Source organism: Pelophylax lessonae (genome assembly GCF_965119305.1).
Source record: "Pelophylax lessonae genome assembly, chromosome: 11".
NCBI lineage: Eukaryota > Metazoa > Chordata > Amphibia > Anura > Ranidae > Pelophylax > Pelophylax lessonae.
In genome coordinates this window covers 9,431,303-9,454,590 of record NC_138778.1, presented here as the reverse complement: position 1 = coordinate 9,454,590, position 23,288 = coordinate 9,431,303, and the positions used below count along the sequence as shown (strand labels likewise).

At 46.6% G+C, this 23,288-nt stretch overlaps 1 protein-coding gene across 1 annotated transcript in view; it reads right to left on the bottom strand.

Annotated features, from left to right (window-relative positions):
* Nucleotides 1-6,725: 6,725 nt before the first annotated feature.
* LOC309566985 (cytoplasmic polyadenylation element-binding protein 1-B-like) overlaps nucleotides 6,726-23,288 on the bottom strand; it is a gene marked incomplete at both ends in the record, with an annotated part of 53,461 nt that continues 36,898 nt past the window's right edge. The window contains 4 exons of the mRNA XM_082272305.1: nucleotides 6,726-6,815; nucleotides 12,558-12,638; nucleotides 14,086-14,180; nucleotides 20,553-20,751. Coding sequence (XP_082128431.1) covers nucleotides 6,726-6,815; nucleotides 12,558-12,638; nucleotides 14,086-14,180; nucleotides 20,553-20,751 — 465 coding nt within the window. The remainder of the gene's footprint in view (nucleotides 6,816-12,557; nucleotides 12,639-14,085; nucleotides 14,181-20,552; nucleotides 20,752-23,288) is intronic.

Here is a 23,288-nt window from a genome sequence, read left to right as displayed (position 1 = left end):
TGCCTGAACTTTACTCCTTGCAGGTTCTGATTAGCCTGATGTATGCAACAGCAGCGCCCCCCAGTGCCTGAACTTTACTCCTTGCAGGTTCTGAGTAGTCTGGTGTATGCAGCAGCAGCGCCCCCCAGTGCCTGAACTTTACTCCTTGCAGGTTCTGATTAGCCTGATGTATGCAGCAGCAGCACCCCCCAGTGCCTGAACTTTACTCCTTGCAGGCTCTGATTAGCCTTGTGTATGCAGCAGCAGCAGCGCCCCCCCAGTGCCTGAACTTTACTCCTTGGAGGTTCTGATTATCCTGGTGTATGCAGCAGCAGCGCCCCCCAGTGCCTGAACTTTACTCCTTGCAGGCTCTGATTAGCCTTGTGTATGCAGCAGCAGCGCCCCCCAGTGCCTGAACCTTACTCATTGCAGGTTCTGATTAGCCTGGTGTATGCAGCAGCAGCGCCCCCAGTGCCTAAACTTTACTCCTTGCAGGCTCTGATTAGCCTTGTGTATGCAGCAGCAGCGCCCCCCAGTGCCTGAACCTTACTCCTTGCAGGTTCTGATTAGCCTGGTGTATGCATCAGCAGCGCCCCCCAGTGCCTGAACTTTACTCCTTGCAGATTCTGATTAGCTTGGTGTATGCAGCAGCAGCGCCCCCCAGTGCCTGAACTTTACTCCTTGCAGGTTCTGATTAGTCTGGTGTATGCAGCAGCCGCAGCGTCCCCCGGTGTGCGCACTTATATTCTTGCGGCTTTTTGTTTTCTTTTGAGTCAGTGATTTTTTTTTTATATCTTGATTTATATCTTGATCAGTGTTTTTCATTTCACACTTCTATTAAGTGCATGGATTAGAATCACTTGTGCAACATCCAATGTTTGCTTTCCCGCTGCTTAGCAGCACGCATACAGTAAAAGATACGAATCCTCCTTTATTCTAAAAATTCTATTCATAAAATCACACTAAAAGCTAAAAATATGCTAGAAAAAATGTCAGAAAAATAAAATACTGTATTTAAAAAAAAATACATTTCCCATGATGCTCATGCACTCTGCAGTAAAGTTGAACATCATGGGAAACGTAGTTCCAAAACATCTGGGGTGCCAAGGTTCCCCATCACTGGCCTAGGGCGCAGGGGTGTCAAACTGGCGGCCCTCCAGCTGTTGCGGAACTACAAGTCCCATCATGTCTCTGCCTGGGGGAGTCATGCTTGTAACTGTCAGCCTTGCAATGGCTCGCGGGACTTGTAGTTTTGCAACAGCTGGAGGGCTGGCAGTTTGACACCTGTGGGGGGGGGGGGGTGCTTTCTAACTGTATGGGGGCGGGGCTTGTGAAATGAACACAGAGACCTGTGATCCTATATAGAAGGATCGCAGGAGCTCTGTGTTCATTCCAGAGAGAACAAAACGGTTTGCTGGGTTTACAACAGCAGAGCGTCGTTCTCTCTCAGCGGGGGGCGCAATCGCGGGTGTCCGGCAGCAATCGCGGCTGCCGGCCCCCCGTGGATCGGTATCTCCGCTGCCTAGTGGGGGGCGTCGCATTCGCGCCCCAAGGAGCGCCTCTGCGAACCGGCGTACCCATACGTTGGTTCGCGCAGCTGAGCCAACCTGCCACAGTATACATGCTGGGGAGACATAGGAGAACATGCCGGGGGGCGTTCCGCAGGTGGTTAAATGCAGGTAATGTCTTGAACAGAAACACACCGGTCACTTGCGCATAAACATTTTTATTATGTGCGACAACAAATAAAAAAAAAAAAAACAACATCACGTCTGTAGAATAAGTGCCTTTGTCTGCTCACAAAACTACAATGAGGTAGAATCTTCACACGCAGGCAATGCGCACAGCGAGCGCAAACTTAGCTCCACCTCTACTGAGCAAACAGTGACTGGCGGTGGAATCTTTGGCACGGAGCTTCCAAACAGAAATAAAAATATGTGGAGACATTACAGAAATGATAACAGTTTACACGAGCCGGCTTCCTCCTATAACAAACCACTTAGGGCTCATTTACATTTTGTGCGGCGCAGTGACGCACACGCATTGACGCGTTTTTTTGCTGTGCGTTAACCTGAGTTGCACTAATCACTCCATTGAGAATAATGGGCTACCAACTAGACCAGAAATGTCCCAAAAGTCAGATGGGTCATAGAAATGCACCATGATGCGTTGTTTTAGTATGCTGGGGGGAGGGGGGGGGGGGGCTATTCAAAATGAAAGGTGCAATACCATCAATGCATGCGATGTGCCTTACTGCGCATTAGCAGGAGCATTGCAGCAAAGCATTGATCTAAATAAGCCCTCCAGAATAAAAGTCTCATCCCCTCGGTCTTTACCACCCCACCCATCCACCGTTCTCTACTGTCCAGCCAGAGACTGAAGATCCATGCACTTTCCTGCAATGCCCGTTGCATGCATTTATGCATCGTGGTGCCATTTACTTTGAATTGTACCCCAACGTACACGTGTTGCAGCCCGCTGCAACACACCATAATGTGCTGCATTGTGGGACATTTAATCTGACTTTTTTTGGGGGGGGGTGTCAGCCCAGTATTGACAATGGGGCTGCCCTAATGCAACGCAAGCGCATTACTGCACCACTCCATTGCCCTAAGCGATTAAAATCTCTCGTCCTCTGTAGTGCAATTTAAAAAGAAAAAGTGCAACAAACATCATTAAAACTATAGAAACGCACAAAAAGTCATTTCTGTCTCAGCCAAAAGGCTTTTTTTGTTGGAGGTTCAGTAGTAGAAAGATTTATGTGTATTTTCTTAAACTAGCAGCTCCTAGAAAATCGGGCTCATGCAGGAGGGCGGTTTGGATCCTGCAGCATAAAATTTGTGCGTTTTTGGGCCTTGCCCGCACTCAACAGCCTGTTAAAATCAATGATAGACTGCTGTGATCAAAACTCCCTTTTAGGCCCCTTTCACACTTGTATGACTCCAAAGTTGTGCCGACTTTGGAGTGCAACTGTGGATGGGTGAAACTTGAATACGACTTTGGCTTTGACCGGTGATAATGGACAACTGTTGCACACAAGTTGCATTGTATAACATTCAGGTGAGACTTTCATGCAACTTCTGAGAGGATAACATTGAAGTCTATGGCCCTCAAGTTGCATGAAAGTCGGACCGAAGTAGTGCATGAACTGCTTTGAAGTCACTGCAACTTTAAGGCCCCTTTCACACTTGTGCAACTTGTCATGCAACTGTGGACATCAGAGTTGCACGACATGTTGTTCCCCATGTTTTCCAATGATAACCATTCATATATGTGCGACTTAAAGTTGCAACGACTTCAAAGTAGTTCATTCACTACTTTGGTCCGACTTTCATACAACTTGAGGGCCATAGACTTCAATGTTAACCCTCAGAAGTTGCATGAAAGTTGTACCTGAATGTTATACAATGCAACTTGTGTGCAACAGTTGTCCATTATCACTGGTCAAAACCAAAGTCGTATCCGAATTGCACCCATCCAAAGTTGCACTTCAAAGTCGGCACAACTTTGGAGTCAAGCCAAAGTCGTATCCAAGTTGCACACATCCAAAGTTGCATCAAAGTTGCACTTCAAAGTCGGCACAACTTTGGAGTCATACAAGTGTGAAAGGGGCCTTAGACATCAAAATTGCACGACATGTCATTCCCCATGTTTTCCAATGATAGGCATTCATATATGTGCGACTTAAAGCAGTTCATGCACTACTTTGGTCCGACTTTCATACAACTTGGGGGCCATAGACTTCAATGTTAACCCTCAGAAGTTGCATGAAAGTCGTGCCTCAATGTTATACAATGCAACTTGTGTGCAACAGTTGTCCATTAAGCAGTCAAAGCCAAAGTTGTATCCAAGTTGCACACATCCAAAGTTGCATCAAAGTTGCACTTCAAAGTTGGCACAACTTTGGAGTCATACAAGTGTGAAAGGGGCCTTTCATGCAACTTCTGAGTGTTGACATTGAAGTCTATGGCCCTCAAGTTTCATGAAAGTCTGACCAAAGTAGTGCATGAACTACTTTGAAGTCACTGCAACTTCATCAAAACTGCACGACAAGTTGTTCCCGTTTTCCAATGATAACCATTCATATATGTGCGACTTAAAGTTGCAGCGACAAAGTTGCAGCGACTTCAAAGTAGTTCATGCACTACTTTGGTCTGACTTTCATGCAACTTTAGGGTCATAGACTTCCATGTTAACCCTCAGAATTTGCATGCAAGTCATACCTGAATATTATACAATGCAACAGTTGTCCATTAAGTTGGTCAAAGCCAAAGTCGTATCCAAGTTGCACTCCAAAGTTGGCGCAACTTTGGAGTCATACAAGTGTGAAAGGGGCCTAAGACATCAAAATTGCACGACAAGTCGTTCCCCATGTTTTCCAATGATAATCATTCATATATGTGCGACTTAAAGCTGCAGCGACTTCAAAGTAGATCATTCACTACTTTGGTCATGCAACTTGAGGGCCATAGACTTCAATGTTAACCCTCAGAAGCTGCACGAAAGTCTCTTCTGAATGTTATATAATGTAACCTGTGTGCAACAGTTGTCCATTAAGCTGGTCAAAGCCAAAGTCGTATCCAAGTTGCACCCATCCAAAGATGCATTAAAGTTGCACTACTTTGGTCTGACTTTCATTCAAGTTGAGTGTCAGAGACTTCAATGTTAACCCTCAAAAGCTGCATGAAAGTTGCGCTCTAAAGTGGTACCAGTGTGAACGGAGCCTTAGGGCAGTATGCATTCAGGAGGTATGCAGCGTTTGGACTGCTCATCCCCCGCACATGGTCCCAAATAAGAGTCCTGCTCAGAGCAGTGCCAATCCGCCGCACATTCCAGCCTGTCCTTGATTTTGATAGGCTGCTGGCAGTGGGCTGTATATGCTGCACATGTCCATCCCCCCCAAAAATGCCAGTTTTTTTGCACTTTAGGTGCCAATCAAGCTGCCGGCGTGAGTCCTTTATGTTAAAAGCTGCCAAGACAAAATGACTTAAAAACTATCTCTAAGAGCGTAAAAAGAAACTGGTAAAAATTCCAGAGCATAAAAGCATGAAAAAAAAAATGTAAGTAAAAAAAAAAAAGATTGCGTTCTGATATCGTCGTTTTGGTAAAAATGATGACTGAACAACCAGTTTATGCAGTTCAGATTTGGAAGGCACAAAACTGGGCAACTGCCAGTGAATAAATGAATACTCATCGCCTGCAGGATTTGCAATCAATGTAAAACAAGCAATTAATTAAAAAAAAAAAAAAAAAGACTGAGGTAATAATAATCCAACCTTCAAGCGGTAATAAACCCAAAACCAAAAAGGTAATATATTCCCGCATACCAATCATTACGAGGGACGGTGCTTAGAGGTGGGTAGGGGGTGGAGCTGAGGGACGGTGCTTGGAGGTGGGTAGGGGGTGGAACTGAGGGATGGTGCTTGGAGGTGGGTAGGGGGTGGAACTGAGGGACGGTGCTTGGAGGTGGAACTGAGGGATGGTGCTTGGAGGTGGGTAGGGGGTGGAACTGAGGGACAGTGCTTGGAGGTGGGTAGGGGGTGGAACTGAGGGACAGTGCTTGGAGGTGGGTAGGGGGTGGAACTGAGGGACGGTGCTTGGAGGTGGGTAGGGGTGGAACTGAGGGACGGTGCTTGGAGGTGGGTAGGGGGTGGAACTGAGGGATGGTGCTTGGAGGTGTGTAGGGGGTGGAACTGAGGGATGGTGCTTGGAGGTGTGTAGGGGGTGGAACTGAGGGACGATGCTTGGAGGTGGGTAGGGGGTGGAACTGAGGGACGGTGCTTGGAGGTGTGTAGGGGTGGAACTGAGGGACGGTGCTTGGAGGTGGAACGGTGCATGGAGGTGGAACTGAGGGACGGTGCTTGGAGGTGGGTAGGGGGTGGAACTGAGGGACGGTGCTTGGAGGTGGAACTGAGGGATGGTGCTTGGAGGTGGGTAGGGGGTGGAACTGAGGGACGGTGCTTGGAGGTGGAACGGAGGGACGGTGCTTGGAGGTGGGTAGGGGGTGGAACTGAGAGACGGTGCTTGGAGGTGGGTAGGGGGTGGAACTGAGAGACAGTGCTTGGAGGTGTGTAGGGCGTGGAACTGAGGGACGGTGCTTGGAGGTGGGTAGGGGGTGGAACTGAGGGACAGTGCTTGGAGGTGGGTAGGGGGTGGAACTGAGGGACAGTGCTTGGAGGTGGGTAGGGGGTGGAACTGAGGGACGGTGCTTGGAGGTGGGTAGGGTGTGGAACTGAGGGATGGTCCTCGGAGGTGGGTAGGGGGTGGAACTGAGGGACGGTGCTTGGAGGTGGGTAGGTGACTTGAAAGGGGGGAGTACCTGCAACTATTCTCTGGGGAAAAAAAAGCCCTGGAAAGCTGCAATATAATAAATATTTGCTTTGGGGTTTAATACCGCTTTCAGATAACTGTCCGCACACTGCTTAGGCTCAGCAATTGTTGGAGGACTAGAATGAGAACAGCAAAAACATAGAAAGGTAAAAAAATCGACCTCTAACCATAAAGAAAATAAATCGTCTATTCCTGGGAGGAACTCACTCTGCACAAAGTGTAAAAATATTAGTGTAAGGAAAGTGCAAAAACTGTATCACATGACTTCCTCCACCAATCCGCTGCCAGATGACTTCATCAACTGTCCCCTGCCAACAAAAATTTATAAGTGCTGAATGTGCCACCTAGAGGGGACACAGGACCTCATCATCCAATCAGAAGATTCCTATTGGTAACAGCGGGGAATTCGGGCTCTCCTAGTTACGCATGAGTGGGCAGTGGCAACGCAGGAGCTCCATTGAGTGCTGCCAGTGCCAGCAGGAGCGGCAGAAATACTTGAAGCAGACCTTAAAAGAGAAAGAGAAAAAATGATCATTTTTGCAATACTGACCACTTTAATAAACATTGCCATTTGAAGTACAGTATACCGAGCATCTGGAAAGTATTCACAGCTCTTCACTTTTTCCACATTTTATGTTACAGCCTTATTCCAAAATGGATTTAATTTATTATTTTCCTCGAAATTCTACAAACAATCCCCCATAATGACAACGTGAAAGAAGTTTGCTAGAAATCTTTGCAAATTTATTAAAAATAAAAAAAGGAATAAAATCCCATGTACATACAGCTGCAAGAATTTTTGAATGCCTTTTCTTTAGCACTAATATGCATTTTTATGTTGGAGTTTAGCCACCCAGGGTTTAGTTTTGCTCTTTTAAATGTATTTCCCTTTGGAATGCACTGGCCAATCCCTTTGTTTAGTATGCTCTTGAAGCACTCCCATTTCTCCTCCGTGTTCTTTGTTCCCAGGGTTCTATCCCATTCGATATTTTCTAGCAGAGAGCGCAGTTTTGGGAAATTTGCTCTTTGAAATTCAGTGTCCTTATATTGCCCTTGTGTTTCCTATTACTATGATTAATACTAAAAATAATTGTCCTATGGTCACTGTTTCCTAAGTTGCCCGGTATTTCTATATCTGTGATCAGGTCTGTATTGTTGGTAATCAGTAGGTCAAGTACTGCATTGTTTCTTGTCGGTGAATTCACCATCTGACCCATGAAATTGTCCTGCAAAACATTTAGGAACTGCCGAGCCCTGGCTGAATGCGCGGTTCCTTCTGCCCAGTCTATATCTGGATAATTAAAGTCCCCCATTATCATGACATTTCCCATCCTTGCTGAAAAATGAGGTCCGCCTCCCCCTCCTCCCTCTGGTTGGGGGTCCTATAGCATACGCCCAATATTACCTTCCCCACAGTGCCTTCCCTTTGAAGTTCTACCCATAGGGATTCTACCTCATCCATAGCTCCATTGTTAATATCATCCCTCATATTTACCTGTACACTGTTCTTAATATACAGACATACCCCTCCCCCTTTTTTACCTTCTCTATCTCTGCGATAAAGGGAATACCCCTGAATGGTCGCCATCCAATCATGAGAGCTGTCAAACCAAGTCTCAGTTATCCCCACAAAATCTAAGTCCTCCTCAAACATCAGTAGCTCCAGCTCACCCATCTTGTTGGCCAGGCTTCTGGCATTGGTGTACAACCCTCGTAATTTTGACCGGTTGCATATATCCTCGTTTGATGTTGTTTTTAGGCTGCTCTTGTGATTTTTCCCCATACCCACCTTGGATTTAGGTGCAATCCGTCCCTACCAAAAAGCCGGTGGCCGACTGAGAAGTCGGCCCAGTTCTCCAGGAACCCAAAACCCTCCTTACTACAACCAGGTCCTCAACCACTCGTTAACTTCCCTAATCTCCCGCTGCCTCTCTGGTGTGGCTCGAGGTACAGGTAGTATTTCTGAAAATACTACCTTGGAGGTCCTAGTCCTCAACTTAGCGCCTAAGTCCCTGAAATCGTTTAGGACTCTCCGTCTTCCTCTGCCTATGTCATTGGTACCCACGTGTACCATGACAGCTGGGTCTTCCCCAGCCCTGCCCAGTAATCTGTCCACCCGATCCGCGATGTGCCGAACCCGAGCGCCCGGCAAACAACAGACTGTTCGGCGCACACGGTCTATGTCACAGATTACACTGTCTGTCCTTCTAATGATTGAGTCCCCTACCACCAGCACCTGTCTTTCCTTTCCCTTTCTCCCGGCCTCACAGGGGGAGTTCTTCCCCTGGCAGCTAGGGGCGTCGCTCTGCTCCAGCAATGCTGGTCCCCTGACTGGTTTCCCCAACATCACACAACGGGGCGTATCTATTGGGGTGCTCCAGCCCAGGAGCGGCCTCCTTACCTTGTTCCCTTCTACCCCTCCTAACTGTCACTCATCTACTCTGTTCTGATGCCTGCACCTCCGTTTCTCCACCCTCCTCTGTGCAGGCCCCTGCCTGCACCTGTCGGGTACGATCCTGGCTCTCCTCCAGTATGGACATTCAGTGTTGCCAGATGCTTCCCTAGATTCAGGACCTGAGCTTCCAGGGAAGCAACGTGCTTACATTTTGTGCATTTGTATTCGCCCTCGATCACATGATCAAGGAACGTATACATACCACAAGATGTACACCGAATCGCATCTGCACACCCGCCGGGCATTGTACCTACTATCTAATCTAATGGGGATTCAGTAATTTAAATCTGTCCTGTGTGGCTGTTTCCTGGCTTCCTAACTCTACTTTCTCACCCTCTGGTACTCCGCTACACTCACTGACACTCCTAGACACTCAGGGACTCACAGGTACTCCCAGACTCTCAGAGGTACTCCCAGACTTTTAGAGGTACTCCCAGACTCTCACAGGTACTCCCAGAATCTCACAGGTACTCCCAGACACTCACATATATTCTCAGACACTCACATGTACTCCCAGACACTCACATGTACTCCCAGACTCTCACATGTATTCTCAGACTCTCACAGGTACTCCCAGACTCTCACATGTACTCCCAGACTCTCACATGTATTCTCAGACTCTCACAGGTACTCCCAGACACTCACATGTACTCCCAGACACTCACAGGTACTCCCAGACTCTCACGGGTACTCCCAGAATCTCACAGGTACTCCCAGACTCTCACAGGTACTCCCAGAATCTCACAGGTACTCCCAGACTCTCACAGGTACTCCCAGACTCTCACATGTATTCTCAGACACTCGCATGTACTCTCAGACTCTCACAGGTACTCCCAGACACTCACATGTACTCTCAGACACTCGCATGTACTCCCAGACACTCGCATGTACTCTCAGACACTCACATGTACTCTCAGACACTCGCATGTACTCTCAGACACTCACATGTACTCCCAGACTCTCACATGTACTCTCAGACACTCGCATGTACTCTCAGACTCTCACAGGTACTCCCAGACACTCGCATGTACTCTCAGACACTCGCATGTACTCTCAGACACTCACATGTACTCTCAGACACTCGCATGTACTCCCAGACACTCGCATGTACTCCCAGACACTCGCATGTACTCTCAGACACTCACATGTACTCTCAGACACTCACATGTACTCCCAGACTCTCACAGGTACTCTCAGACACTCGCATGTACTCTCAGACTCTCACAGGTACTCCCAGACACTCACATGTACTCTCAGACACTCGCATGTACTCTCAGACACTCACATGTACTCTCAGACACTCGCATGTACTCCCAGACACTCGCATGTACTCCCAGACACTCGCATGTACTCTCACTCACATGTACTCTCAGACACTCACATGTACTCCCAGACTCTCACAGGTACTCCCAGACACTCACATGTACTCCCAGACACTCACATGTACTCCCAGACACTCACATGTACTCCCAGACTCTCACATGTACTCTGAGACACTCACATGTACTCTGAGACACTCACATGTACTCCCAGACACTCGCATGTACTCTCAGACACTTACATGTACTCCCAGACACTCACATGTACTCTCAGACACTCACAGGTACTTCCAGACACTCAGTTACTCCCAGGCACTCAGGAACCAATAGGTACTCACAGGCACTCAGGTAGTAATGTGATGGGGGGAACTCTGATGTGATGGGGGGACTATTATGTAATAGAAAGTGAGGCATTTTATGTTATGGGGGGACTCTGATGTGATGGAGGGGGGGGGGGACTTAATGTGATGGGGGGCTCTCATTTATAGGGGGACACTGATGGGATGGGTGGGGCTTCTGATTTGATGACAGAATTTTGTAATAGAGGGACTTTATTGTGATGAGGTGACTCTAACGTGATGGGGGCTCTGATGTGATGGGAGGACCTCTGATGTGATGAGAGGACCTCTGATGCGATGGGAGGACCTATGATGCGATTGGAGGTCCTCTGATATGATGGGAAGACCTCTGATGTGATGAGAGGACCTCTGATGTGATGGGAGGACCTCTGATATGATGGGAAGACCTCTGATGCGATGGGAGGACCTCTGATGTGATGGGAAGACCTCTGATGCGATGAGTAGACCTCTGATGTGATGGGAAGACCTCTGATGCGATGAGTAGACCTCTGATGCGATGGGAGGACCTCTGATATGATGGGAAGACCTCTGATGCGATGGGAGGACCTCTGATGTGATGGGAAGACCTCTGATGCGATGAGTAGACCTCTGATGCGATGGGAGGACCTCTGATGTAATGAGTGGGACTTTGATATGATGAAATCTCTAATGTGACTCTTATGTGATGAGGAACCCTTATAAGAAGAGGGGAAGGAGCTTTTGATATGATGGTGAGACTCTGATGTGATGTGTGGAATCTCTGTGATGGTGGGACTCTGATGTGATGGAGGAGGTCTCTGTGAAGAGGGGACTTTGATATGATGGGGGAACTCTGGTATGATAAAGAAGATCTCTGTCATGCGGGGCCATTATGGGAAAGGGCAGGGGAGGACTTTGATGTGATGGTGGGACTCCTATGTGATGGGGGGATCTCTGTGAAGAGGGGACTTTGGTGTGATGGTGGGACTCTGATGTTATAACTTGGTCTCTAATGTAATGGAGGCCCCTTATGGGAAAGGGAGGAGAGCTTTTGATGTGATGGTGGGACTCCGATGTGATGGGGGAAATCTCTGTGAATGGGGACTTTGATATAATGGGGGAAATCTGGTATGATAAAGGACTATGATGCGATGGGGGGGATTTTTGTGAAGAGGGGATCTCTGTGAAGAGGGGACTTTGATGTGATGGGGGGGTTCTATGTGAAGAGGGGACTTTGATGTGATGGGGGGGATCTATGTGAAGAGGGGACTTTGATGTGATGGGGGGGATCTATGTGAAGAGGGGACTTTGATGTGATGGGGGGGATCTATGTGAAGAGGGGACTTTGATGTGATGGGGGGAATCTATGTGAAGAGGGGACTTTGATGTTATGTGGGGGGGGGGGGATCTCTGTGAAGAGGGGACTTTGATATGATGGTGGGACTATGATGCAATGGGGGGATCTCTGAGAAGAGAGGACTTTGATGTTAGGGGGGATCTCTGTGAAGGGGGGACTTTGATGTGATGAGGGCACCCTGACATAAAGAAGGGACTCTGATGTTTTGCACAGAGCAGCCCGGATCCTCCTCTTCTCGGGCCCCTCCCTGCTGTTGAGTGCTCCCACAGAAAGCAGCTTGCTGTGGGGACACCTGAGCCGAGCGGCCCGGCCCCACCCTCTCTCTCCTCATTGGCTAGCTGACTTTGATTGACAGCAGTGGGAGCCAATGGTGCCGCCCTGCCCTTTCAGCCAATGAGTAGGGAGAGTGCAGGGCAGCCAAGACTCTCCTGCAACATCGCTGGATAGAGATGGGGCTCAGGTAAGTATAAGGGGTGCTGGGGTGGCTGCTGTATACAGAAGACTTTTTATTCTATGCATTAAGATAAAAAACCTTCCTGAATTTACAACCCCTTTAAACATATGTAAAAAGGTATCTGAAAGGTCAATTTGTCACCTCAAGCTTCCTCTATCTCCAAGTGTCATGTTGCACACCAAATCCCGTAAATATAGCAGAATGCTGCAGAAAATGTATACAGGCTTATTCCATAAAATTCTGCATGGTGCAGCACACAGCAACCACTGGCAGCCGCAGGCACTGCACTACCTGCACTGATAAGAAAAGGTGACCCAACACTGAAATCCAGCGGACTGACAATTACCTTCTCTCTGCAGAAAAATGGACCGGGCTGTAAATTGCAGACCTGGCACGCCGACTCCTCCAGGTACGGGTCGATCTGAATCTGGAAAGAGAAAAGGACGGCCACTGAAGGGCGATATACAATGACTTCATATACAAAGCAAATCTACTCTAGACAAACTCTAGAATCTTCATCACCTGCTCCTCTGACAACCTCAGACTTTTCTGGGGGGCTGAAGACAGCCATGGTCCCATTTATAGGCAGCCCTGTTATATTAAAAGCGGAAGTATACTCCACTTTTTAATTTTTACCGACAGGTAAGCCTATAATAAGACTTACCTGTAGGTAAAATTAATATCTCCTGAACCCGCACGGTTTAGGAGATATTCAACCTGCATGCAGCCGCTGATCACCAGCGGCGCATGCGCTCTGAAGGTCTGGCGTATCTTGCGGGACCTTCAGAGCTCCTTACCGGAAAGTGAACTCCCGCGCGCATGTGCGGGAGTGACGTCATCGCGGCTCCGGCCACTCAGGGCTGGAACCGCTGAACCCGGAAGAGACGCAGAGGGAACATGTCAGCTCCCTCAGCGGTGTCTGGGCTTCCTGTTTGCCTGAGGAAGAAGCACGCATACTTCGAACGCGCGCACCTCCCACCCCATCTTCTACCCGGTAGGGAAGACAGCGGCTCTTCTCTGAGGGTCACCGCATACCCGGAAGTTCTGGGAGCCACCAGCACAGCCAGAACCAGCGAAGATTCCCCCCGGATCCCCACTGCTCGTCCTCCCACCGGAGTGGATGAACCCTTCACATGCCGTTTTATCACACCCACCCTGTGAGTTTGCATTTGTCTGTTGTTATTAAAAACATCTTTCATACTGCACTTAGATGGCGCTGCTCTCCTTTCTCTTTTGTTGATCAGCTCTCGAAAGCTATGTACTAACAATCCGATTATCATATGATCACTTCAAAGTGGTATTTTTTGGCCAATTTTGTGATCGTGTGTACGGGCCTTTAGGACTAGTAATGGCGGCGATCAGCGATTTGTTTATTTTTGCAGGACTGCAACATTGCGGCGGACAGATCGAACCCCTAATTGACATTTTTGACACTTTTGGGGGGACCATTGACATAACTACAGTAATCAGTGCTAAAAATATGCACTGTTACTGTAATAATGACACTGGCAGGGAAGGGATTAACCCAGGGGCGATCAAAGAGTTAAGTGTGAGTCTAGGGGGTGCTTTCTAACTGTATGGGGGAGGGAGTTGTGGAATCAACACAGAGACCTGTGATCCTAAATAGGAGGATCACGGGGGCTCTGTGATCATTTCAGAGAGAAGATCGGTCCGCTGTGTGTACAACAGTAGACCGTTGTTCTCTCACAGCGGGGAGCAATCGCGGCCGCCGGCCCCGTGGATCGGCTTCCCTGCCACCAAAAGCGCTCCCGCAAACCGATGTACCTATACATCGGTGTTCGGTAAGTGGTTTAAAAAAAAAGGTATAAGCAGCCTCAGAACCCCTTCCTTGGATGCGAATCTACCACACTTACCTTCTTGGTGAATTTGGATGTTTTTATTTCCACAAAAGCCGCGCTCACCGCCTTCAGGTAACTCCGCTGGTTGCTGAAAATAACGCGTCCAGAACCTGAGCGAAATAAATGTAATAAACACATCACATGTATAAAGATAATAAAGTTGAACCCTCAGCCCAAATCTGGTTATAGTTTGCAACAAGGACATTGTAATAGTAGGGCTGAACGCACGCATAATTGCGTGTGCTGGGAGGAACAGCGTCGATGTGCCTATCCAGGTGCATAACGCTTTTTCCTCGTTTTTGTTAGAACTTGTTTGATGTCACAAGTGGCATTTCGTAAAAAGAAACAAAGGAACTGCGCTCTTATATTATGAAATACATATCACCATAGTGAAAAAACAATAGTAAATAAACAAGTAAATAAATACATCTTCATTTAGTCCCCGTTCACACTAAGGCGACCTGTGAGGCGACCTGGTCACCTCACAGGTCGCCTTCCATAGGGAATCTGCGGACCCATTCTAATAGGAGCGACACAAGTCGCTCCGACTTAGAAAAAGGGTCCGGAGCTTCTTTGGGGCGACCTGGAGGCGACCGCCATAGACTTCAATGTTATGAAGTCCGTGCCGGCCGCTCCGAGGTCGCGGCGCGCTGCTCGCACCGCGACCTCGGAGGTCGCCCTGGGAAGTAGCGTCACTTGTATGTGAACGGGGCCTTAAATTATAAAAAATACAAAAAAATTGTGATGTCTATATATGATGCCACACATGAATACTGTCCTCAGTGAGTATAGGAAAGGTTCCTCTCTACTCGCATGCAGATGCACCACTTGCATGCAGATGCACTATACACTCACCAGACTTAATTGACCCCTATTACAGAGAGTCAAATTATGCATATAGGAAAATATAAGTTGTCATACATGAGGTCACAGGAAAAAATTCAAACCGCTGTTGTCATTCATTCAATTTGTATATAAATAGCGTATTCAAAGCTCCAGTGTTACCATATAGAGAGGTAGAGGAAAGAACACTCTCATGGTGCAGTATTTTAAATCATTTATTTAAAAAAAAAAAAAAGGTTGTATTGCACTTACATCAAAGACAGGGATCAGCATGTCTTATATAGGAATCGACGGTTTGTGCTCCACCTGCATTCCAGCTGACTGGAAATGACGTATCTCAAACACCACCATGGTGTTTGGGATACGTAATTTCCGGTCAGCTGAAACGCAAACCAGCAATCCCTTTAAAATACATGCTGATTCCTGTCTTCTTTAAAGTTACATAGTTTGTGAGGTAGAAAAAAGATATCAGTCCATTCAATTCAACCTATGATGTGTGTGTGTGTTTTCTGTTAACCGTACATTGTATACCCCCTGTATGTTGTACATTGTATACCCCTGTATGTTGTACATTGTATACCCCTGTATGTTGTACATTGTATACCCCTGTATGTTGTGGTCTTTAAGGTGCCCATCTAATAGTTTTTTGAAACTATCGATGCTCCCTGCTGATATCACTGCTTGTGGAAGAGAATTCCACATTCTTACTGCTCTGACAGTAAAGAACCCCTTACGTATTTTAAGGTTAAACCGTTTTTCCTCTAGTTTTAGTGAGTGGCCACGTGTCTTATTGTATTCCCTTTCTCTGAAAAGTTTGTTCCCTATGCTAGGGTCATCACCAGTACAGTATTTGTACATTGATATCATATCCCGCCTCAATCGTCTCTTCTCCAGAGAGAATAAGTTCAGTGCTTGTAGTCTTTCCTCATAGCCGATGCCCTCCATTCCCCTAATTATTTTTGTTGCCCTTCTCTGGATTCTCTCCAGTTCCAACACATCCTTCCTGAGGACCGGTGCCCAGAACTGGACAGCATACTCCAGATGTGGCCGGACCAGAGTCTTGTAGAGAGGGAGAATAATCTCTTTATTTCTGGAGTGAATCCCCTTTTTTATACATCCCAGTATTCTGTTGGCTTTGCTTGCAGCAGCTTGGCATTGCATGCCATTGCCAAGCCTGTTGTCCACTAGGACTCCCAGATCCTTTTGCATTTCAGATTCCCCCCCTAGTGAGTAGCTTGCTTTCTGGTTTCTGATGCCCAAGTGCATTACTTTACATTTCTCAACATTAAACCTCATCTGCCATGTAGTTGCCCACCCCATTATTTTTTTCAGGTCCGCTTGTAAGGTTTCCACATCCTGCATAGAAGATATTGGCATGCTTAGTTTAGTATCATCCGCAAATACCGAGATTTTGCTGGATATCCCCGCCTCTATGTCGTTTATGAATAAATTAAACAGGATTGGTCCCAGGACAGAACCTTGGGGGACCCCACTTTCCACACCCGCCCAATCCGAGTACTCCCCATTAATCACCACCCTCTGTACTCTCCCCTGGAGCCAGTTCTCTATCCAGGTACTCACCTTATGGTCCATACCTACCTTCCTTAGTTTGTACAGTAAGCATTTCTGGGGAACGGTGTCAAATGCCTTTGAAAAGTCCAGATACACCACATCCACAGGCCTTCCTTTATCTAGATGGCAGCTCACTTCATCGTAGAAGGTTAATAGATTGGTCTGGCAACAACAATTTTTCATGAATCCATGCTGATTACTACTAATAAAGTAAGTGAAAAAAGGAGATTTGTATATTTTTAAGACATTACTTTCAAATTGGATGCCTCCATTTTTACCCCCCTCTGCGGGAGTCAAATAGCGGCTGGATCCGTATGCACCTGAAGGTCCTCTGTCCCACAATCTTTGGCTCACACTACCTGAAAATGCCATACCTGCGCCACCACACAGGTTGGATCAGTATTTATGTCATGGCTATCTGGAAAAAAACTGGTCTAAACCATGTATGAATGAATTAACTATTTATTATGGTCATAATTGATGTATGAATACAGTCATTTCTGTATTAATTAACATATATCTCATTGTAACATAGGGACCCTTATTCACGCTAAAGGATCTGAAGAAGCAAGATCTTTGGCGAAACCGGTCATCATCTGGAGTATAAATATCTATTTTGACATATAGGTCGCACTGTCTTATATACTGTTGTATTGTGTCTGTGCACTTTGCACTTGCATTTCTATTTTCATTTTAAAATATGTGTATAATAAAACTTTTTTATATATTGACAATCCCTTGCACCGTTAAAGTCCCAAGATACCCCTTCTTGCTCCTTTTTTGACTTTTATGGGGATGTTGGTGCAGTACAGTAATTAATACATATGTCTGGGCACCACCTACTCAAATCCTAATAAAGTAAGTGCAATACAACCTTTTTTAAACAAATGATTTGAAATACTGCACCATGAGAGTGTTCTTTCCTCTCCCTCTCTATATGGAAAATGCAATTACTACCTCTTTATTATGAGGGGTAGTGAGATTGCACTTCCTAACAATCCCAAATGGACGCCTAAATACAGGACAACATGCCAGACTATAGGTGTGGTGTACATTTTCAAATGGAAATGTAACGCATTTTACATAGGAAAAAAAAAATTAGAGACCATGTATCTTTGATCAAAAATAAAAAAATGGAAACTCTCATAAGCAGACACGTATCTATATCATCATTTTGATCTTAGTTCCTTTGGGTTTTATGCTCTTGAACATGTTCCAGCACATGAAAGAGGAGGTGATATTGATAAAAAATTGCTACAAATCAAACCAAATGGATACATTCTTTACATGCCATACGATATCCAGGTTTGAATGAAGGAATTAGTTATAAGCCATTTCTCTAACATGGCTGTCGTTTCATCAAGCCTTTGTCTCTTTGTTGACATCGCACATATTTTGCTGTTGAAGCTTTATGATTAACACTTGTGGAATCTTGCATTTACTTTTTCATTTGTTTTATATAATGTTTTGAACAGGTGCGTAACTACAGGGATTTGCAATTGCAACCGGGCCCCATACTCCAGGGGGCCTGTGCGGCTCCCCTGTACACCGGGATAGGAGGGGCGGCGGGGGACAGCATGTAGAGGAATCACTGTCCTTTTTCCTCCTGTAGCTGCAGGGGGAAAATGGAGGAGATTAGTTCCTCTGTATGCTGCCCCCGCCACTCCTCCTATCCAGTTCACTTGTGTTCTGCTGTCTCTGGGCCCCTGTGTGCTCCCCTGGTTCCCCCCTCCCCCTCACTGTGCTGCCCCCCCCCCCACTGTGCTCCCTCCCCTCTCCTGCCGGCTGCTGCAGGTGATGTGTCACAATAGAGAACCAGGAAGGGGTCGGTAAATATGTAATTTACCAGCTCCTTCCTTTTCTGAATGGACAGAGTCATAGTCAGTGACATTGTAAAAAAATAAAATAAAATGATAAAAAATAACACAATTGAAATACCAAAAAATAAAAACTACTGACACCAGTGGGTGAACTTCCAGGTTCGCAAAAGTCACACTTGCAACCAGGCTCTGGCATTCCACCACCATGGGGAGGCCCCGAGATGGCAGGAAGGGTTTCCCAATGCAGAAGTTGTGTAAGGGTCCCGCTGCAGGACCGTAATAAAGGGCCCCGCAATGAGAGTAAAGGGCCCCAGGATCAGTGGGAAGAGCCCAAGGCTTGAAGGGAAGGGCCCCGGCCAGGGGTCCCTTCATGGTTTCTTGCACGAGGGCCCTGAAGGTTCTAGTTACGCCTCTGGTTTTAAAGTCTATATAATTTGTTGTTGTACCCTTTTTATAAGATACATTGTTTGTGATCAATGCAGTCCTGCTCATTATTATGCAGAATTCATATGCCTTTCACCCTCTCCATGATCCTCGTTTTCCATGTACATATTACACAGTTGGGCCTGCTCGTAGGGATCTCAGCGGATCTGCGGTACCTGGGGTCCCTGTACGGACGCCCAAGGTGTCCGGTGCGACCATGGCAACTAGGTTTGCCAGTCATTTGAAGTGGTCAACCCGGGCGTCACCCATTTGGGGGTGGTGCCTGGCATGTGAGGCAACGTCCCTTGTTTGCATCTCTCGTGGCTCGAATGGGCTGGCCTTCCTCTTTGGCTTCCTCTCTCTCTCCACCCCGCAGGTTGTCACGACTACCCATAGACCACGCCCCTGTGGGAGGGGTTGAGTGACGTGCAGGAGAGGGAGTTCAAAGATGCGTTTGGGGCGCCTCACTGCGCAGATGCAGCCCCCCGTCAATACGTCCGCATCCCGCACCGATGTAACCATGTCAGCGGGGTGGGGGGGGGGGGGCATATAAAGGGCACACACAAACAAAAATGTATATGCTGGAAATATCACATGACCTCTCATAGTGCTTGATGGGTCGTCAAAGTTAGCTATATCATATTTGCAGGTTGTTTGGGAAAAGGGAAAATACACTCTCCTTTTGGAATAATTAACCTGGGATTCATTTATATTTCCAGGCTAAGCTGTGCTTCCTGTTACTCTTTTCCCCTTCGGTATTGAGGTGTTTCCACTTCCTAACCAATACAATTAAAGCTTTTTCTTCTAAGCACTGAGAGGCTGAATACTTGCGCTGTCCTGGGGAACACTGTCCTTGAAGGATTTATGAGGATGTGCCTGTCCTTGGGGCTGGAATTGTTTGTGATATATGGAAGTGGATTTTCGAGGCTATGATTGATTAATTACCAATATAATATATTACATAATTATATGTCCCTTGACATGATATTACTATTACAAAGGTTTAACCTTTGCCCCACACGGATATATTTCCCCCCTGCGGGAGACCCATCACGGTGGATTTGTCCCTTCCAGTTGGTGCCGTGGATCCTCAGGGGTGGGCTCACACATCTCGTCCAGTAGTTTATGCTCCATACCTCAGGTATGGAAACCATAATTTTTCTGCATTTTCTGAGTAATTGGCTGCATTGAGATTTATTTAAACAAATATTGTCTTTTTGTGTTTCTTTTTTGCAAATTTGTATCTATATGCATATTATTGTACTTACCATATTTTGTATCTGTTTACCAGTCAGATTAACATCTATGCTTTCTCTGAAGAAGCCGATAACGCGAAACCAGTCGGAAATTAAAGCGTAACAATTATACACTAAATATAGAGTTTTTTAATTGAAGTCTTTTTATACCTTTTGTAATCAATACATACATAAATGTTTAATATACAGTTGCATCTCCTTTGGCTTTTGCATAGCCTTTGCTTTGTCCATTGCTTTTGAGCACCCTTAAAGTCCCATAGCCCCCTATCTTACCCTTTACATATACATGGGGATGTTGGTGCTCTAGTTTTAATTGTGATTGGTCCCATTTATGAAAACCCAGCTATTTATTGTAGTTTATTTGTTTTTTTCTGCTTATTGATTTGTGTGGGTTTAGAACCTATTGGGTTCCTATATTTTCTTTTACAAGTGTCATTTCATTTAGTCCTATTCGCCCCAGCAATGTTGCGGCAGTTCGTGTCGCAGCACGCTGCGCTGAAAGTAAATACTGCATGCCGTAACTTTTTCAGTTTGCCAAAAAATAGGTTAAATAAAAACTGCTGCTCACCAATCGGGTACTTGTGCCTATCGGTATCAATGCCGGCGTAGACCACTCCACCGAAAAGGTCATTCATTACTGTGGCGAGGGCTTCAGCACTTAGCATGCCATGCAGTGCACCAACAAACACAGTTTTAGTGCGATCCACACGATTCGATGGATTTAGCACAAAGTTGCTGTCTGCTAGCACCCAAGGAATGACTTGCACCTAAAGGACACAGAATGACAGTCTGTACAAAATTGGCGCTCAATTAAAAGGTAAAAAACTGGATTTTTGACTTACCGTAAAATCCTTCTCTGAAGTTCATTGACAGACGCAGCTCCATATTCTTCTTAACCATTGGGTTACGCTGCCCCCTACAGGAGTAGGACACTAGGCAGGAAAAATATTTACCATGCCTATGGTGCAGTTCCTGGGAATATACACCCACTCACTCTGCTATAAGAATACGTTTTGTTGCAAGCAGTGTCAGCAGAAAAAACCTCATCCCAACTCATAGATAGAGTTAGATAGATTACGTTCCTTTCTGCCTTGTTTTCCCACCCCGGATATTAATACTGCTTTTTGACGTCCCAATGGTTAAGAAGAATATGGTGTTGCGTCTGTCAATGAACTTCAGAGAAAAGGATTTTGCGGTAAGTAAAAAATCCAGTCCTCTCTATCCTTCATTGACAGACGCAGCTCCATATCCTTCTTAACCATTGGGACGTCCAAAAGCAATATTAACATCCGTGGTGGGAAAACAACACAGAAAAGAACGTTGTTCCCAAAGGCTAAACTTAGCCAGCCAGGTAACATGGAGCTCAATCAGGAACAACTGGAGCTCACCTAGAAACAACATACACCCTAAAAGAGACTAAATTCTCTTTTAAACTGCAGCCTGCAAAACCTTGCGGCCAAAGGAAGCATCCGAGGATGCCAACACATCTACTTTGTAGAATTTTGTGAACGTGTGCACAGACGACCAAGTTGCCGCCTTACAAACTTGTGTTACTGACGCCTAATGGCGAAAAGCCCAAGAAGCACTCAGCTCCCTAGTAGAATGCGCCTTCACAGGGAAAGGTGGAACCTGACCCTTCAGTGAATAAGCCTGTACCACTGTCTGCCTGATCCATCTGGATATGGTCGCAGCAGACACAGCCAATTCCTTCCGAGGTCCTTCCGTAAGGACAAAAAGAGAGTCTGATTTCCTGAAAGACTCATTAGCCGCCAGGTAAACCCTAATTGCCCAAATCACATCCAAAGAATGCAAAGCAATTTCTTTAGGATTCTTGGGCTTAGGGCAAAGTGAAGGCAGCCCAATGTCTTCATTCAAATGAAAATCAGAGACCACCTTAGGAAGAAAAGTCTGATTCGTTCGAAGTACCACTTTATCTCTGTGGACCCCCAGATAAGGTTAAAGGAAGGACAGCCCCGCCAATTCAGGCACTCGGCGAGCAGAGGTAATAGCCACCAAAAAGGCTACCTTCTGTGACAGTGTAAGCAGAGGAATCTCCCTAATGTTTTCAAAGTGAGGTTTCTGAAGGACTGACAGTGCCAAATTAAGATCCCACAGAGGTAGCGGGGACCTTATCGGAGGAGCCATATGGCGAACTTCCTGGATAAAGGTGCGAATCAAAGAATACGTAGCTAAAGGACGTTGAAAAAACACCGCCAAGGCTGACACCTGGCCCTTAATGGTACCCAAGGCCAACCGCTGCTCAACCCCTCTCTGGAGGGAGGCCAATATCCTAGCCACTGAAAATGAGCGTGGATGCACCTTAATCAATTCATACCATGCGATATACATTTTCCATGTACGATGATAGATCTTCCTAGAGGTAGATTTCCTAGCCTTCAACAGTGTAGGAATCACTGAGTCAGAAAGACCCCTATCCTTCAACACCTGGCTTTAAACAGCCACACCGTTAAAGGCAGCGACTGTAAAGCAGGATGGAAGATCGGCCCTTGAGACAGCAGATCTTCCCTGAGAGAAAATCTCCAAGGAACATCGGCAACCAACCTTACCAGATCGGCGTACCAAGACTGGCTAGGCCAGTCTGGAGCCACCAGATTGACTGGAATCCCTTCCACCTCTATTCTGCGCAGAAGCCTCGGCAGAAATTTTAATCTTTAAAGAGCGGAGACTCCTCCACCGGCAGCACAGTAGATTTGTTCAGTCTGGAAACCGGACGGTCCACCTTCGTTGGAACTGTCCATTTACTGATTACAGTGTCCGCAAAGGGGTAGCGCCTCTTAAAGCGCTTCGGCACCACTAACGTGTTTAAGGCATCCCCCCCACTGTTCAGTGACAATTTTGTCAAAAAGTTCTGGACAAGGGAAAGCCTTGCCCGACTTCTAAGATTTGCATGTGTCGAAGGACACCTGCGTCCCTGACGCTGTAGAATCATCCGCCATTTTTAGAGTTTCCCGCACTAACGATATAAGTGCCTCCACCAGCGCGGCTGTAGATGAGGATATTTCATCCTCGCCATCAGAGTGCGATGACGCAGATCCCTCAGGGTGACTCGCGTGCATGGCGGCCATATCAATCTCAGAATCTGAGGATACAGATGAGGCAGGTGAGGCCAGTGGGCGCTTTTTACTAGTCCTCTTTTTTTAGGACCAAACCAACTTTTGAAATCAGGGTTTCCAAAACGGCCGTTAAGGCAGACAAGGGTTGCGACCCGGAGGTCCCTGCAACACCAAGGAGGGGATTAGTAGGTGAGACTTGCTCCTGGGACTGCATGTTATCCCGGGGACAG